Source organism: Chenopodium quinoa, unplaced genomic scaffold (assembly GCF_001683475.1).
Source record: "Chenopodium quinoa cultivar QQ74 unplaced genomic scaffold, ASM168347v1, whole genome shotgun sequence".
NCBI lineage: Eukaryota > Viridiplantae > Streptophyta > Magnoliopsida > Caryophyllales > Amaranthaceae > Chenopodium > Chenopodium quinoa.
Window position 1 is genome coordinate 3,503,340 of NW_018742577.1, and position 19,406 is coordinate 3,522,745.

The following is a 19,406-nucleotide window of genomic DNA, read 5'->3' on the forward strand; positions in this document are numbered from 1 at the left end:
AGAAGGCATAACTCTTTTTGCTCCAAACACGGTTGGTGTAGCGCATATTCTTGGTTGCATGTTTGTGAAGCTAGAATAGCTGCACCACTGCTAAACCCAGTTGTTTCTTAATGAAACGCAGCACTAACTTCTTCTTCCTCATTTCCTTAATGTTATTCCCCGGGATTCCTTCTTTCCTTTTTCTTAGTTTCCTTATATCCTTTTTCTTAGTTTTTTTCTTTCCTATAATAATTTTGATCCCAATTTTATCTCCTTTGTTTTCTCTTTCAATCTACATTTTCTCCCTCATTTGTTTTTTCTATTTTCTTTCTCCTCTGTTTTCTCTAACTTTGTTTTCAATTGATTTCGTTGTCCAGTATGGGTTAGTTGTTATTCTCGCATAGATCGTTTATGCAGGTAAGCTTTGTGTGTTGTTGATTTATGATTAGGTTTATTTAGGTTAGATTTTGCTTAATTCGTAATTGTATATTATTTGTAATTATTATGTAATTAGTTAGGTTTATGAATATGTAATTAATATGAATTGATTTTCTAATTTTTCGAAGTATTTGCATTGGGTTTTTTTTTCTGATGAATGTTAATTTCATTGATTATTTGTTGATTTCGTGATGATTCTTGATGAATTTCGATTGATTTTGTGAATTTGATGATTCAATTATATAATAATTTTTGATGCGCTGATTGTGATGAATGTTATGAATTGATTATTGATGCTTTGCTATGAGTGTGATATTAATTCTGCTTTTTCAATGAATGTGATTAATTGATGATTTTGTAATTATATTAGTTCATATTGTTTGTTATTTTGATTTTGTTTTTTTGTAAAATTCAATATTTTATATCAAAATTGTAGATGTGATGAAAAATAATACGTTTTCTGAACATTGAATTTTAAATATATGAACATCATTTTATTTATTTTTATGAACATTTCTGATTAGTGATATTATGAATAAATTTTTTAGGGATATTATGAACATTCTGTAAATTAATTATAAACAAATTATGTTAAAATTATGAACAATCTCTGTTATTATGAACATATATAATATGTTTCATTATTTATTACGAATATATATCGTAGACAACACATGTCAAACTATCTTGTCGCCTTGATACCAGTATGAAATGGATTGTTTTACTATCTTAGACGACACATGTTTTCTTTATTTAAAAATTACATAACAAATTTACCAACAACATATATTAACATACAAGTATGAAATGGATTGTTTTATTATTTTAGGCTATTTTATATCATATTAAAATCTATCTATCTAAGTCAATTCTCTTTAAAATAGTGTTTGAACACTTCTTTTCTAATAAAATGTTTATTTACATATTTGGCCTCATTGATGCTAATTGTCTCTTTTTTGAACACTTACAAATAGTGTACGGACATTTATACCCCTAAAAATATTTGTTTATACATCTTTCCTCATTAACCGACAAATAGAGTTGTGGCAACCCAAACCGGAAAAGCTTCTCGGACACAACTAGCTATGACGCACGTATTGTACGCATTAGCCGCCCTAGTACTATTAAGATTTAAGAGTATTAACAGATATATAGTTACAGTGGCTAGCTAAAACTTTGTAGCCATGCCACTATAAGCTTTTAATCTAAACCATATAATTTGAGATACAGAAGTTCAATTAAGATCAATGTTAGACTAGCACTAAATTAAACAAACAACATCAATAAGTATTTTAAACTTTTAATTAGAGGATAATCCAAATTTGTAGGTTTTACTAGGGTTGCAATGGAAGTACCTATCTCCTCCAAACCCATACTTGGTCTGATAACCAGGATATTCGAGACGTTTAAAATTGACTGCTTGAATTAGATATAGCCCTTGATCACATCCTAATTTTGGTATATCCAATCGACGAAAAAATCCACTACATTTCGAAGTGATGTGTATTTCTCCATCTTCTCCGATCATCTTCTTCGCGTTTTGTAGGAAACCACTTATCAGCTTTTGATGCATACTGCAAAGCATTCAAAAAGTTCTAAGATGCAAATTGAAATGGTTCTATTACACTTCCCCGAAATATATAAACACTTCTACTGTGCTTATTACTTTGTTTCGTAAAATTCTTTTCTATTATATAGTTTAAAATACTTAGTACTTTCATAAGGTCCTTCAACCTTTGGATTAAAAATAAAAGTCCTTCAAACTTTGGATTAAAAATAAAAGTCCTTCAAACTTAATCTTTACTTCTTTTTTTTTCGTAAAATTCTTTTCATTTATTGTTTAAAATATTTTATACTTCATACTTGGCCTTCAAAAAAAAAAAAATAAATAAATAAATAAAGTCCTTCAAAAACTTAATCTTTAGTACGACGGAGTACAAGTATATTCTTGAGTAAATAACAAAATCAATTTTTTTTAAAACCCCGAGTTGGTCTACTTGGGGACTAGGCTTCTTGGACTCTCAAAAAATTAATAATAATCACAATAACTTAGCTCACTTGTATTGCTTTATCTATTTTCAAATAAATTTATAGTAGGGATAGAGTCAGTGTCGGGGCTCAAATTGCAAATTATTTATGGGGCCTTGTTCAACTTTTTAAAATGCGGCCTTCTGCTCGATAAATTTAATACCTAATTTTTATTTGATAAAAAAATTAATTACATCAGAAAATTCGTCAAAATTAAATTAAAATGGGAAAAATAATTTTAGGAGATGAAAAAATTTGAAAATGAATTGAATAATTGAAGAATATGAAGATAATAATAGAAAGTAAATAAAAACAATAAAGTTTTGGAAGATATAGAGTTTTTTTGGGAATTAGAATGGTAGATTGAAAATTTTTGGGAGGAAAGATTTGAATTGTTGTCCACTTCATTTAATTTCCCAAAAAAATTAATAAATTGTGAGATCTCATATACACAGCAAACTTGCTCTAACAACTACTCCAACTGCAATTTCATAATATTATACCAAACTTAGTTACAAATACCTAGACTTTGGGGCCCCACAAATTTGGGGGCCCTATTCCGTTGACCACCTAACTCCGGCCCAGAACTACCTCTGGATAGAGTATATATATGAATATATGATAGAGAAAAAACTTGTTCTTACCGTAGTTCTAAATCACCTTTACCAAATTTCCCAGCGTGAGGAAAATTGAAAATCACACGATCAAACGTCATGCTACCAACGAAGGGATGATTAACCATTTTCGTGGCGTCGACACCATGAAGGACAACACTGCCTCTAGTCTCCAACTCCGCCTTATTGTTGGGGAACTTGCGGTAGTTTTTGATTAAAAAGTCTGCCAATTCAATACTTTCACGACATTATATTATTGTCACTACAAGACACATTTTATTTTCAACATAGCTACAAACTCGATCTTATAACATCGTGTAAACAATTTCAAGCCCAAAAAAACATAGTTGAACGAGCTAATTAAGTACGGGTACCTCCAAGGTTGAGCGAAGTTGCAATAATGTTACAAGCCGATGTACCAAAAGCAACAGCCAAACTCGCTGAGAAAGAGAAGTCGCCTTCACCAACAAGTAACACCCTCTGATCACTAGTGTACGGCCCTATTTTACCAACACTTGAATCATTAGATGACACATAATTTACCGCGGTTGTAACATTTTTTTCTAACACTACTTCCGCTATAACTCGATCATCACCATAGTCTATGACCGGTTCTTCGTTACTTTCACTGATCAAATCGAGCACAACATGGGGTGCTGGTGATGAATCTAAGTTGTTATTCCAATCGGAAACCGGCTGAAAATGATCGGATATGTTGATGTAGTAGTGACTTTCTAGCTGATTATTCTGATCAACATCATCAACATAATATGTTTGGTGATTATTGGACTGAACATCTTTTTTTGTTGTTTCATTTCTTGATTTTGGGCAAATCCAATTCCATAAGTTGGAAAATATTTGACCCATTTTTTGGACTAGCTATAATACTGTATGACTAGAATTTTTGTTACAATGAACTTTCATAGTTCCATTGATTTCCTTTTTATGAAAATAAAAAAAGGTACCGCTATTATAAAATTTATAGTAAAAGGAGCTTAAACTATCAATTGGATATAGTAAATTGAATTATAATTTAATTATCTGCATTAATAGTAAGTTGACGACTTCATTGACTTCATCTGAATTTTGATTGGCACCTAATTACCCACTCAATAATACTTTATTTGATTTTATATATTTTTTATTTGCTTAACAGAATTTTTTTAATTGAATAGTCATAAAGTGAACAATAAAGACTTGCTAGTTTTGTTAGGAAAAAGGAAAAAAAAAAAAAGACTTGCTAGTTTACTTTGTTTCCAATAATATTCGTTGCATGCTAAAAAAAATAATAAATTTGGAGTATTAAGACATTATTTTTTTATTATGAATTAAGTAATGAAATAACATACTAAGTATTAATCTCAAATTTACATTATAAAAATTACTTTGTACTCGTATGATTTATATCTCATACTCCACATAATATAAAATAAAATACTCCTTATTAAACTTCATAAAATTTAACTAAATTTCTCTTTCTAAACATGGTGCATTGTCCGAGACAATAACTACGCAGTAGTTGTAATTTAAATTACAAAGAATGATGATGAAATTATGAACGAGTACTCCGTAGTATTTATTTTAATCTGGGAATAATTAAATGTAATTCTTAAAGGGAACACCTAAAATGACAAATGTAACCCTTTTGCAAAAGCGGAGAGAGTATGGAGTATTAAATCTGGAAGTCTCTAAAATAACCGGTAAAAAAAAAAAATTGGTACTAGATTAAAAAAAAAAAAAAGAAAAGGACTAAAAATAGAAGAGGTACAAAAAAATGCAAATAAATTTTAAAAGCTAATTAAAGTGAAGAAATTAATGATGAGAATAGCTTTTGAAAAAAGTAAGTTAAAGTCTTCCTTGGTGGCTTAGGAACGAAGTAATGAATTGTGTACGAACTACACCAAAATTATAAAAGTGGTTGGCTTTATAAATTTTGCATCAGATCATTATAAAACTTAAATACTAAGGTTATATTTGGTTAATCGGATTTTGTCTAAATTTGTTTTATATGAACTTATTATTATATAGAGTGTGTATTTTATGTGAACTTATTTTATTTTTCTTAAATTATTTTGTCTAGATTAATTTTATCAGATATTTTTATTTAAATACTTTTTTTTAAGAAAAAACAGATTTCATTGTTTGGAATTAACTAAATTTGTTAAACGAAAGAAGAACACAGCTAGGGTTTGTGTTTAGAAAAAAAAAAACTCTAATTTAGATGGCCCTTGATATCATGTTAAATTTCAATAAAACAATTAGGAGAAAATGGCTTAATAAGCCTTTACCATTAAACACGTATATATAGGCTTACAAGTTACAACATTAACCTAACTTACAAAAAACTCCTAAAAAAATATGTACAAATATATTCACAAAATATATCTAACTTAACACAAATATTTCCTAACAAAATTTATTTTTTCGGAATTAAGATAAAATAGTTAGTTAAATAAGATATTTGCAAAAAAAAAAAAAAGTTAATTAAATAAGATGAATCAAACATTAGCACACACGTTTGATGTACGACTGGTCACACCATGTGGCCGCTTGTAAAATAACAAAATAATCTAAAGGGTAAAATAAGGGGGAAATGGTGGAGTAGAAAGAGAAATTGAGGAAGAAGAGGGAAAAGGAAAAAAAAGAAAAAAAAATCTAAAAAAGTCACGGGCCCAGCACGTGACTTTATTTTGGCCGGAAAACGGGAGTCAACGCCGGAGTTCTGGTCAACGGACCCTCCTCACAACCCAAATGCCTTAAAAGGACCTTTGGTGCCATCTTTTTCATAAAAGGACCTTCCTCACAAGGTGGTCACCTTAAAAGGACCATCCTCGCAATTTTTCCTTTCTTTTATTCATTCTTTGAGAAACTTTATATTCAAAAAAAAAAAAATACTTAATGCTTATGTTCATTTTGGAAACCTTTATCATAAACAAGGTTTCAAAATAAATAAATAAATAAATAAATAAATTCATAAACCATATGTTCACAGTCATTTTTTTTTTTAAATTCATAAACGATATGTTCACTTAACATCCTATCTGTTTCGGGGTTTTCTGATGTCCTGCGGGAGAGTTACAATTCCGAGACTGGAACCGGACGCCTGTACCTGCAAAACAAACGGATGCTCCGAATGATTGGAGATCCGCCTCCGACGGTCAAGTTAGTACTTGATTAAGGAGTAATTAATGCGGAAATTAAAGTGATTGGGTCTCTCTAGGTGAGAGAGTTTAATGTGTGTAATCTGCGTCATCTCCCTTAATGAGGATTAAGGGAGGTATTTATAACCTCGGGAAACGTGTCAATCTAGGTTTAGGTTAACCTTGGGCTGATTGGGCTTCCCTCGGAAGTTGGGCCTAGGTGGCCGACTTCTCCATTAGGCATGGAGTATGCCACGTGTCATGACATAATAGGTCCAAGGCGGACGAATAAGCGTGTGTTACGTGGCAAGCCCTGAGAGGTCCAACTGGGGAACACTTGGCAGGACCTGATTGGCCCACTTGGCGCATTCCGATTGGTGGGAGCAAAATCCCCTAATCACTATCATCTCACAAGTGGCACGTGACTGGTCACGTGTTACCTGTGACAGGTATCGCCCTGTAACAGCCGACGGCCTGCTACAGGTGTCACTCGGCGAGAGGCCGAGAGATTCTCCCGCCAAAATTTTGAATTCCGGAAGTGACCCTTCGCCTTCTCACTTCGCCTATATAAAGGAGTGTTGACTTCGGTCATTTTCACACTTGAAAACTTTGTGAGAGAACATTCGGACCCCTGAACTTGCTCTGACATTTTGGGCCCTTTCTGCCTACCGCCTGCTCTGACAAGCCGACTGCAAAGGATTTTCAGAACTTCATCAATCGTCACTCGTTCAGGTAACCGTCGGTTCTCTTACTCTTAATTTTCTCTTTACTTTATTCTTTTTTTGAAATGGCACCACGGAAGCACACGACACGACCTAGGTTAGTGATCAGCCGGTCACCGGGGACGGCTGAATCTAGGACTAGGAGTGCCGCCTGCCCTTTCTGGACCCATCTTTGCCCTTTATACAAAGTCCGACTGTATCTGTGTCTATGCAGAGCATAATGGCCAGAACAAAAAAGACTGTCAGGATCTCAAACTCAGACGGCTCCTCCCACAGGGTGCCGATTAGTGAAACATCTGACCAGGCGCCAGATGTGGAATTGAAACAAAGCAGCTTGAAAGCCGGCAGTTCTGAAGGAGGAGTCAAAGTGACCTCTTCCCATTTTACAGTTGACAATTCTACATTCTCTCCTGCTCCTTTTAAAGGAGAGGAGGCGGGCCCCTCCGGGAGAGAGGAGGAGTCGTCCTCTTCGGACTCGTCAGAGGACGATTCCGAGTCTAGCTCTTCTGGCCATGCTTCTCTGGACACAGAAGAGAAAAACAGTCGCCTACAAGAGGCGAGGCTTTCTCACGCAGTTGAGAAGGGGGACGATTGGGCGGAGCCATCCGCCTCTCACCGAGAGCAAAATACCCCCTACTACTGCATGGTACCTCGGGGCCGGATCACAGCCATGCAAGAGAAAGTGGAGAGCTTTATCGCAAACCACACAATGGGCCCCGACTTTTTAGTGTTCGTGCCGGATCCAGAAGACACAGTCGTCTGGCCGGCTGGTACCAGTTATGATGGCGCCTGCTTTGGCTGCTACGAGGCGGCCATCAAGGCTGTGCTGCGCTTCCCACTACATCCGGCTGTTCAGCGGATCTTGGATGGGTATGAGTTGGGGTTATGGCAGTTAGCCTCGAACTCCTGGGTCAACGTACTCGGCTATGTGGCCGGGTGCGAACTGCACGGGGTGGAGCCGAACTTCAAGGCTTTCGCCCACATGAACTACCTCAGCCGGACCCCTAAGGCAGGCGGTACCGGCTGGTATCAATTGACGAGCCACAGGGGCTACCTCATGACGAGAGGTAAAGCAAACAAATGGAAGGACTGGCGGAGCACCTTCCTTATCATTGAGAGTTCAGACACAGAGCTGAACAAGCGCTTCAACAGGTGGAACAGGGATCCGCCCCTTCTTGCAGGCGGCCGCAGCATGCCGCCTGTTCCCCCCAAGGCTAAGAAAGAGATCCTAGATAAAGGACTCTTCAAAGTAGAGTCGAAGGTGAACTCTACTTCAGGGGTACGAGAGCAAGTACCCCTGCACTGCGTCTCGAGCTTCAAATGGCTCTACGACGAGTACTTTTTGGCCGCCTGTGGCCTCAGCAGTCGGTGCTCAAGAGGTAGCCGGCCTGTCGAATACTCTGTTGTTCCATGCATTTCTTGTTATGACTTTTATTAACTTTGCTATTTGTTTTTGCAGCGGACGCCATGAGCAAAATTACCGCCTCCAAGACTGCGGCGGCCATGTTGCGGGCCTCCATCATGCAACAGTCTTCAACCAACTCCCCCAACAAGGGGGCACCCTTGGTGGGCTTCGAACCTTTCACCCTCTTTTTGGAGTTGTGTTTATGCATATACTGACTCTTTTCTTCTTTTTTAGACGGGCGCTCCAAGAGCTTCTTCTTCCCAACAGCCGGACCCCAAGGCCCGGAAGAAGACTGTTGCGAGCTCTCCTGGTTCTGCCAGGAAACATGTGGCGGCTGAGAAACAGCCGGCCACTTCTTCTAAAACTCCAGCTGGGCCACCTAGAAGTATGAAATTGTCCTTGTAAATTTTAGACTTGCTCCCTCCTTTACTAGGTCTAATCCGTTTGTTTATGCTTGATGCAGCCAACCCTCAGGAGCCTGACTTGGTCGAAGTGGCCAAGTCTATGATCAAAGCCGTTCCTCCAGCTGAAAGGGAGGCGGTCAGGGGTGTCGGCACCCTTGACCTAGACGGGATTGCAAGGGTCCTTGCTGAGGTATACTTAGCATATTTTTGAGTATTTGAATTCCAGGACGCCTGTTTTCTTTTTTGTTTGGAAACTGACGCCTGTTCCCCTTTTTACTTAGGCCCTGCTCCGAGTGAACGGCCTTCGCAAGCCGCTTGACCGGAAGAACAAAGAGGTAAAGGATGCAAAAGCTATGGCCGCCTCTGACTGTGATAAGGCAATGTTTCAAATTGCCCAAAATGAAGTTCTGACCATTGATATTCTTTATTATCAGGCGCAGGCTACCGCCGCTATCCGGGCTCAGTTAGAGGCGGCCCAAAAGAGGAATAGCGAGCTGGAGGCGACCATCAACAACCTTAAGGCCGAGCTGAGACCTCTTCGCCAAAAGATGTCCTCATACGAAACCTTGGAGAAATCCTTGGCGAGCGTAAAGGTACGCCTGGTGACCCAGGAGAAGAGTCTTACTCAGGAGCTCTCGGAAAAGGCCGAGCAAGAAAAGAAAGAGCTGGTCCGGGAGATGATGGAAGACTCTGCTCAAATCCAGCGCATGACTTGGGGCCGCCTCTTCCCCAATGCCGACTTTGCCTCATGGGAAAAAACGTACCGCCAGTGTTCTGATAGATATAATCAAGAGATCCTGGCGGCTGTTGAGGAAGAGGCGTTAGAGGAGGAGGAGCGGCCGGTAGTGGCGCTTGTGCCGCTTGGGGGTAATGCATCAAAGAAGGATGCAGCTGAAGCCGAGGCCAGCAAGAAGAGTGCTGACCAGGCGGCAACTGCTAATATTGAAGATCTGCCCCCTTCTTAAGCTTTATGTCTTCTTTCCATGGCCTGCGTGCCGTTTGTTTGTATTTACCCGGCCAGGGGGCCGGGGCTCTGAATATTTTGCCGGTCTTTAATGACCGGCTTCTTTTTAATGAATATTTTTGTTTTGCTTCAAATTTGTTTAAGTATTGAATATTCTGATATCCAATTGTACACTATACCGACTGTTTTACATGGCCGATAGTTGCAGACAGGTACGGATAGTTAGTCACGCCGCCTATGCCCCTGGACGACTGGTTGTCTGTTTCCAGGCTAGACGATCAGTCGGCCATTTATCCAATCGGTATTCGAACCATTTTAAAGACTGGATCCCCTTTAGGCAGGCGGTCCTGTCATTTGTAAAATTAACCAAGTAGGAAAGTTGTTTCCTACTTGTCATGCTTTTAGGCTAGAGACTTTTGGCCGTCTAGGCCGACTGTTTCCCGCCATATTTAATCTAGTGTGAACAGGTGCTGTATGAACACCTTTTTAGTTTCATACTAAATTTTTAAGGAGTGACCAAGTAAACATGATTGTTACCTAGTTTCCAAGTAACTGAGTAGTAGAGGTATCAAGCGGTGGGTACCGGTTGTTCCCCTTTATTCGCCAATGTTTGTTGGCTTTTAACTCATAGGTTGTTAATCTAGCAGGAGTAGTGGTTGAGAGCCCCTGTTTGCTAAAAACAGGCGGACGACTCATACCTTTTAGGCTCCATACTAAGTTTGAGAGAGTGACTATGAGTTAACTTTGGTGTTACTCAGTCTCCATCACTCCTGCTTGAGTAGTAAAGGTACCAGGCGGCGGAGGCCGGCTGAACCTTTTGATTCGCCAATGTTTGTTGGCTATTAACTCAAGAGGTACCCCCTGCATTTATCCCAAGTAATACAGGCGGTCATCTGACTCAGATGCCAACTGCTACCACTGGTTTGGTTAGTGATAGAGTTATCCTTGTCTCAAAAACGGCTACGTGGTTGCCCTTGGGGACAGTCGTATAGGTGTCGTGTAATTAGTTTATAGAGCAATGTTCCACCCAAAAGGGAGCTGCTCTCTGCGACGAATTTCATCCGGAGGGATGCCGCCGGACGCCTGCTATGATGTTGGGACAGATCGAATTAGTTTAAAGATTGGATCAGTTGGCTTGGCACCTGGACTGATCATTCGGCTTGTGGAATTGGTTAGTTCTTGGTGAACGTAGGTGCTAAGTAAGAGGAGGGTAGCCGCCTGTTTAGGCACAGGGTCGGCCAGGCCTTGATCATTTTTAGCTAAGTATAAGGGGGTGGTTGTGTGCTTTGGAACCAGTCGGCCCTCTTCTATGGAGAGTAGCCGACTATATATCCAGACGGCATGCCCCTATGGTGATAGAGTAAAATATTCAATGGAGAGTAGCCGACTGTAAAGGTACAGGCGGCATGCCCCTCTGAAGATGAGTAAAATACTCAATGGAGAGTAGCCGACTGTAAAGGTACAGACGGCATGCCCCTCTGAAGATAGAGTAAAATACTCAATGGAGAGTAGCCGACTGTAAATGTATAGGTGGCCTGCCCCTCTTAAGTAAGAATAAAAATTAAACATGGAGAGTAGCCGACTGTTTGTCAGTAGGCATGCCCCTCTTAAGTAAAAATGAAAACTGAGTATGGAGAGTAGCCGACTGTTTGTTAGTAGGCGTGCCCCTCTTAGTACAAAATTGAATATTAAGTATGCAAACTTTTATTAAGTAGCCCTTGACTATTTATATCATTCAAAAGAAATATTTCTTAAGATTATCTGCATTCCAAGTTCGAGGCAACGGTTGGCCGTCTGGTGTTTCCAGACGGTAGGTACCGTCCCTGACCTCTTCACAGATTCGGTAGGGTCCTTCCCAGTTGGAAGTTAGTTTGCCAGACTCATTAGCCCTTCCAACTGCTTCCATTTTTCTAAGTACAAAGTCCCCCACTTTGAGTGGACGCCTGTGTACTTTTTTGTTGTATGATCTAGTCATTCTCAGGCGGTAAATTTCATGGCGCAAGACAGCATTGCCCCTCCTTTCAGGAAGTGAGTCTAATGCCAGGCGCATGGCTTCCCAGTTTGCCTCTTCGTCATATAGCATTACTCGAAGAGTCGGCTCGTAGTGTTCTATTGGAAGAACAGCTTCCGCACCATAAGTTAGGAGGAATGGAGTTTCTCCAGTCGCCCCTTTTTCAGTCGTCCTAATGGCCCAGAGAACATGTGGTAATTCATCCGCCCATAGGCCGCTTGATCGTTCAATCTTTTTCTTGAGACCGTCTGAGATGATTTTATTAAAGGCTTCTACCTGGCCGTTTGCTTGTGGACGGCCGACAGATGCAAAGTAGTGTGCAATTCCTTGGTTACCCAACCAGCTTTTGAGAACAGGCGTCTCAAATTGGGGACCATTATCAAAAACCATAGACATGGGAACCCCAAACCGAGTGATGACATTTTTCCAGATGAATGAAATTACATCCTTCGTCTTGATTCCCTTTACAGCCTCCGCCTCTACCCATTTAGTGAAGTAGTCGACGACAACAAGTATGTACCTCCTTCCGCCTGTAGCAGGCGTATATGGACCCAGAATATCCATGCCCCACTTAGCAAACGGTAGTGGGCTATGAATGGTAGTGAGGTCAGTAGCCGGACGGTGAATTAGCTTGCCAAACCTTTGGCACTTGTCACATTTTTTCACCATCTCCATTTCATCTGCTTCTAAAGTAGGCCAAAAGTAGCCATGCCGCCTTGCCCGTTGAGAAAGCGTCCTACCGCCTATATGGGAAGCACAGTAACCAGAGTGAAGATCGTCTAGTATCTCTCGTCCCTTTTCTGGAGTAACACACTTTAAGAAGGGTTGAAGGTACCCCCTTTTGTGAAGTTCTCCCTTTATTATTTCAAAACTGGTTGCTCGTTTTTTTAGTGCTGCCGCCTGTTGATGATCATCCGGCAGGGTACCGTTTGTCAGATATGCCCTGATAGGATCCATCCAGGTTGAGCTTCTGTCTAGGATTCCAATAGGGTCTTCCTCGATGCTTCTCTTCTCCATTACTTCCCAAAAAACAGTTCGAGGAGTATCACAGGAGGCGGATGATGCTAATTTTGAAAGTGCATCCGCTTGGTTGTTTTCTGATCTCGGCACTTGGGTAAGATGGAAATCCTCAAGGGAGCCGACTGCTTGTCGGACCGCCTGTAAATACTTGATCATGGCCGGATGGGTTGCTTCGTATTCTCCATTGTACTGACTCACTATCAATTGTGAATCGGAACAGGCGTCTATTTTTCTTGCCCCTGCTGCCTTGCACATGCGGATTCCGGCTAGTAAAGCTTCATATTCTGCCTCATTGTTTGAGGCCTGAAAACTGAAGCGTAGAGCATACTCGTACCTGTCGCCCTCTGGCGACTGACATATGACGCCTGCTCCACAACCATTTGAAGTAGAGCTTCCATCCACATATACCTTCCAGACTTGGTCTGGAACTTGAGAGTCAGGAGGACGAGTCATCTCAACAATAAAGTTAGCAAAGGCTTGCCCCTTCACTGCTTTTCTAGGCTCGAAGGTAACTTCGAGGCTCTGTATTTCTATGGCCCATTTGATCATTTGGCCTGACGACTCCATGATGGTCAGTGGCCGCTTGATAGGTTGGTCTGTATACACGACGACTGCATGTGCCAAAAAGTAGGGCTTCAATTTTTTAACAGCCATGAAGAGTGCAAGACCAAATTTCTCCACTAAGGGATACCTCAACTCGGCAATTTTCAGTACGTGACTGACAAAGTAGACCGGGAGCTGACAACCGTCTCTTTCAGCAAGGAGAACAGCGCTTAACGCATGATCAGAGACGGCCAGGTACATGTAGAGTACTTCTTTGGGCAAAGGGCTGACCAGCCTTGGCAAGGAATGCAAGTGAACTTTCAATTTCTGGAAAGCCGCCTCAGCATCCGGCCCCCATTCAAACCTTGCCTTTTTCTTAATTGCCTGGAAAAAGTATAGGCATTTGTCGCCTGATCGGCTTAGAAATCTTCCCAAGGCCGCCAGACAACCTGTTAACTTCTGAACCTCTCGGATGGTACGAGGCAACTGCATGTCGATGACCGCCTGCACCTTCTCAGGGTTCGCCTTTATTCCTCTCTGATTGATAAGGAATCCGAGAAATTTCCCAGACTCAACTCCAAAGAAACATTTCCTGAGATTGAGCATGACATGGTGCCGCCTGAGTGTGGCGAAAGTTTCTCGGAGGTCCGACAGATGATCTTTCTGAAGTTTAGACTTGACAATCATATCATCAATATATGCCTCAACATTTCTCCCAATCTGATCAAAGAACACAGTGTTTATCATTCGCTGGAAAGTGGTCGGGGCATTCTTAAGACCAAACGGGATGACCGTGTAACAGTATAACCCCTGATCAGTGACGAAGGCCGTCTTCTCCTAATCTTTCTCCCATAAAGGAATTTGATGGAAACCTGAGTAGGCGTCCATAAAGCTCATCAAAGCATGGCCGGCTGTTGAGTCGACCAGGTTATCAATTTTAGGCAGAGGGTAACTGTCTTTGGGGCACGCCTTGTTTAAGTCTGTGTAGTCTACACACATTCGCCAGGTGCCATTCGGCTTTTTAACAAGCACCACATTTGCAACCCAGTCTGGGAAGTAACATTGCCGAATGAACCCTGCATCAAGTAATTTTTTAACTTTGGCGGCTGCCGCCTAACTTCTTTCTTCACCATGGTTCCGCTTCTTCTGCCGTACCGGCTTCTTTTTCGGATCCACGGCCAGTTTATGTACCGCCAGATCAGGACTAATGCCTGGCGTTTCATGGACTTCGAATGCAAAGATGTCCTTGTATTCTTTCAATAGTTTGTGAAAGTCGTCACCCAGGTCCCTTAGAGCAGTCGTCCCAACCTTGATTGTTCTGTCAGGACGCGAGTCATCTAACATCAGGTCTGTATGCTCACCAGCTGGCTGAGGGCGGAATTCATCCGACCGCTCCTCTGCCAATGATTGCTATTTACTGTCTTTTCTTGCGGCCCCTGTCTGGGATGCCTTTCTCTTCTTGCCGCCTGCTTCTTGAACAGGCGCACTCTCCTTGACATTGTCAAGGTCTATTTTTCCACCGCTCGACATAGTGGCCATAACAGTGGGCTTGACATCCAAGAGATAGCACTCTCGGGCCATCCTCTGATCTCCCCTTAGGGACCCGACTGTTCCATTATCCCTCTCAAACTTGAGCAACGTAAGAGATGGGATTATAACAGCCTTGGAATTATTCAGGGTTGGTCGTCCCAGAATCATGTTGTAGGCCGAGAGTTCTTCTACTACCAGGAACCGGACTACCATGTGTCGTCCTTCCCCTTTTTCGCCCAGGCGGATGGGTAAATCCACTCGTCCCACTGGGTGGACGACTCCTCCTCCAAACCCTACTAAAGGGTGGGATGCCGGATGTATGCAATCAGTCTGATATTTTAGTTTCGACAGACATTTGGTACTGATGAGATCTGAGGAGCTTCCGGTATCTATGAAGATTCGGCCAACTCTCTGGTTGGCCACTTTACATTCAATAACGATAGGGTCGTCATGCGGCCCTCTTACCCCTCCTAGACCTTCTTCAGTGATGACAATCTCAGGAAATGAATATTTGGAGGGCCGTTCTTGGTGAACGGAATTTACATCTAACCGTCTGATATTGTCTTTGTTGCCCCTAATAGTGGGACCGCCTCCTGAGAAGCCGCCTGCAATGGTGTAGACAACTGCATCATCTGTATCGGAGCTGTCGGCCTGTTGATTCTTTTTGGTCGACTGCTTTTTCGAGGAAGTGTTCCCCGTAGATTTCTTGACATAAGTGTCAAGATCACCTTGCTCAGCCAGGTGGTCCAGATACCGCATGAGACTGATGCAGTCATTGGTGTGATGACCAACATCTTCATGATAATCACAGAATTTTTCTTGGTTCCGATTGTTTGCAGAACCCTTCATGGGGACCGGCTTCTCAATTGAGATCCGTCCCTTGATTTCCTTTAGGATAAATTGGCTATCCTTGTTAAACACATACTTTGGGGAGTATGGTTTGAATTCTTTTTTCTTCTTCTGGGACGGCTGTTTAGAGGAATCAGTTGCCCAGACCTCTTTTCTCTTCTCGTCTTTGTTTGACGACTGCTTCTGTCGTCCTTCTCTTTTGTCGGACCTTTTCCCGTCTGACTGTTTTACCGTACTACAAAGATCAGTCGCCTGTATATAGGCTTCCGCTTCAATCAAGGCCTCTTGAAGAGTCGCCACCCTCTTTCGGACCAAATCAAATTTGAAGGTCGACCCGTCTTTGAGACCTCTGAAAAAGTCAGTATAGGTTACTTCATCCGGTAACCCTTAAATCTGTATTCTCATCAAGTTAAACCGCCTGATGTAAGAACGAAGCCCCTCCTTCTCGCCCTGCTGAATTGTTCCTAAATCAAGGGTCGTCTTCTTCGCAGGGATGTTCATGGCGAAGTTGGAGGTGAATAAGTAAGCAAGCGTCTTGAAGTTATTTACACAACCAGTCGGCAGGTTGCCGAACCATTGTTGTGCGATTCCTTTGAGAGTCGCTGGGAAACACTTGCACCAAGTGGGATCATCCAAAACTTGAAGGTACATCAGGTTGGTGAATGCCATCAGATGGTCTTCTGGGTTAGTAGTGCCGTCATAGGCGCCTACTAATACATTTTTCACTTTGGCCGGCTGAGCGGCTTCAGTAATTTCCTTGGAGAAGGCCGACGGCTGTTCACCAAGTCTAAGCAACCGTAGCTGCCAGTCCATAGGTTGGACATTTTTTGCTGCATGTCCACCAAATGGAGGTGGCTGTAAAAAATACTGTTGTTGCGGTACAAACGGTAAGTTTGGTACCGCCTGGTCGCTATGAAAGCCGGACTGACGGGAGGTGCCGCCTGACTGACTCTCATGATACGACTGAGTATGCCTCATCGAGGTATTTCGCAGACTGTCTTGGAAGTTTGAAGTAGAGGCCGACTCTGACAATCGGTCACTCTTCTTCTGTTCTAGCAGTAGTCGAGCGTCTGTGTATGTTTTCCTCGACCCGTCCGCCTGAATATGACGAACATGTTTCCTATTTCCTGGAGTAGGAAAACGGTATTTTGTGAAATCAAGGGCAGGTGGCTCCCACTTCCTAGATTTAGGATGAGGGGTCGCCTCTCGCCCTTGAACTGGCTTCCTCTTCCGTGAAGTGGAGAGTTTCTTAGCCGACTGCTCCTTGTCCAGAGCAGGCGGCTTCTTGTTGATCAACTCTTGAATTTCTCCCTTGAAGTCCCTCATGAAGGTCATGAGTTCGTTCCTTGTGATGGGAGCAGACCCATCAGTCGGCTGCTGCCGAACAGGCGGTGCGCCTGCTGGCTCGCTTCCAGTTTGAAGATGTTCCCGTTCCCTCCTTTCGGTATGACGGGTACGTCGGGCCCTTAGGGTCCCGTCTGAAGCTGTGTGAGCTTCAACTTCAAATTCATTCTCAGTATCATGGTCCGACTGAACTAGAGGGTCGTCCAGGGGACGTCTCTCTTCAGGAGCCGGTACAAACGTGGATGCCATCTCAGAAGTACTCTCCCCACAGACGGCGCCAAAATGTTTCGGGGTTTTCTGATGTCCTGCGGGAGAGTTACAATTCCGAGACTGGAATCGGACGCCTGTACCTGCAAAACAAACGGATGCTCCGGATGATTGGAGATCCGCCTCCGACGGTCAAGTTAGTACTTGATTAAGGAGTAATTAATGCGGAAATTAAAGTGATTGGGTCTCTCTAGGTGAGAGAGTTTAATGTGTGTAATCTGCGTCATCTCCCTTAATGAGGATTAAGGAGGTATTTATAACCTCGGGAAACGTGTCAATCTAGGTTTAGGTTAACCTTGGGCTGATTGGGCTTCCCTCGGAAGTTGGGCCTGGGTGGCCGACTTCTCCATTAGGCATGGAGTATGCCACGTGTCATGACATAATAGGTCCAAGGTGGACGAATAAGCGTGTGCCACGTGGCAAGCCCTGAGAGGTCCAACTGGGGAACACTTGGCAGGACCTGATTGGCCCACATGGCGCATTCCGATTGGTGGGAGCAAAATCCCCTAATCACTATCATCGCAAGAAATCATTATCATAGTACCTTATATCTATCAAAGGTTTCAATCCTTTCATTTATAATCTTAGCCGTTCATTTACAACTTTTAATCTTAATATCTTACTATTGAAGGATTTATGGCTAGTGTTATGGTCGTTTCTATTGAACTCTACTATTCTAAATGTTTTACCCAATCTATTAACTATTACTAAAACAAGTCATGCTTACATTGATCATCTTAGATGACACATGTCAAACTATGTTAAAAAATCTTCCCGCCAAATTAATATATGATGTCAACTTTTTTTGTTTTATTTATTTATTTTGTTTTTTTATAATTCTCCTTAGTGTCTTTTTTTTTAAGTAAGTTGTATAATTATATAGGTAAAAAAACATGCATCCATTTGTATATTACTTTTTAGATATTCTCAATACAACAAATCAACGATAAATATCAATTTTATTTTTTTGAAGTTTTTACTTATTTCATTTTTATACACACTACGTTCATTTATCCCACATGAGTTGCATTGCATGGGGTACTATTCTATTTTGACTTATATATTTGTAAATGCAAAAAAAAAAAAGAATTGAAGGAAATATAATTTATTGTAACAGTTAGAGTGTGTTATTAAGCTAACGATACGTGTATAGTTGTATACAAGCCTCGCCAATTCGCCAATCAATTACTTCTCATTTTAACAATTATCCGATCAATTACTAGACCTAATCAATGCCTTGGTGTAATCAACTAAACTACTTAGCTTGCATGACAAATTAAAACCTCAAACAAATTAAACTTATAATACTTGAACACAACTCCTAGTTTACACCTTACATGTTGTACCCATACAACCATATTGGTGTCTGTATCCATTCTTGTACAAGCTTTTTTTTTTTTTAGGGAAATTCTACACGGTAACCCTCAGGTGTTCACTTTTCCACGTTGTGCCCCCTCTTTTTAAAAATTCCACCTGTAACCTCAAGGTCCATTTATTGACTACGCTGTAACATTGCCATTAGCCCTCCATTACATGTTGCCGTTAGTGGGGCCCACTTTACACCTATTTAATTTTTTTCTCGATTTTCGTGCTAAAAAACCTTTCGTTAAAGGTTTTAGGGGTCAATTTAGTTCTTAAGGGACCAAATTGAGCTCGGATATGACAAAAAAAAAAAAAAAGTAAAAGCCCCGTTTTTTGAATTCTAAATTTAACTACGGAATCTGAATTCACAAAATGGGGTTTCTACGTTCTTTTTTGCAAAATTCGAGTTCAATTTGGATTCTTAAGGGATAAAATGACCGCTAAAACCTTTAACGGAACATTTTTAGCACGAAAATCGAGAAAAAAAATAAATAAGTGTAAAGTAGGCCCCACTAACGCCAACATGTACCGGAGGGTTAACAACAAGGTTACAACGTAGTCAATAAATGGATCTTGAGGTTACAACGTAAAATTTTTATAACGAGGAAGCACAACGTGAAAAAGTGTACACCTAAAGATTTTTTTTTTGTTTTTTTGGTAAATGAACACATAAGGATTACCGTGAAGAATTTTGCCTTTTTTTAAAAGGCTCATTTTCTCTCTCCTCTCCTAGTTGTAAACAAAACCTCCCGCAATCAAATCTTTCCATAAAAAAATCATCAAAAA

General features: G+C 41.1%; 1 protein-coding gene across 1 annotated transcript; it reads right to left on the reverse strand.

Moving 5' to 3' along the window:
- Nucleotides 1-1,567: 1,567 nt before the first annotated feature.
- Nucleotides 1,568-4,134, reverse strand: LOC110721009 (uncharacterized protein At4g26485-like). Its single transcript, XM_021900134.1, has 3 exons — nt 3,434-4,134; nt 3,090-3,282; nt 1,568-1,991 (listed from the first exon to the last, which is right to left on the reverse strand). Exons 1-3 carry the CDS (start codon nt 3,924-3,926, stop codon nt 1,718-1,720), a joined length of 960 nt encoding a protein of 319 aa, XP_021755826.1. The 5' UTR covers nt 3,927-4,134; the 3' UTR covers nt 1,568-1,717.
- Between the last annotated feature and the right edge of the window lie 15,272 nt (nt 4,135-19,406).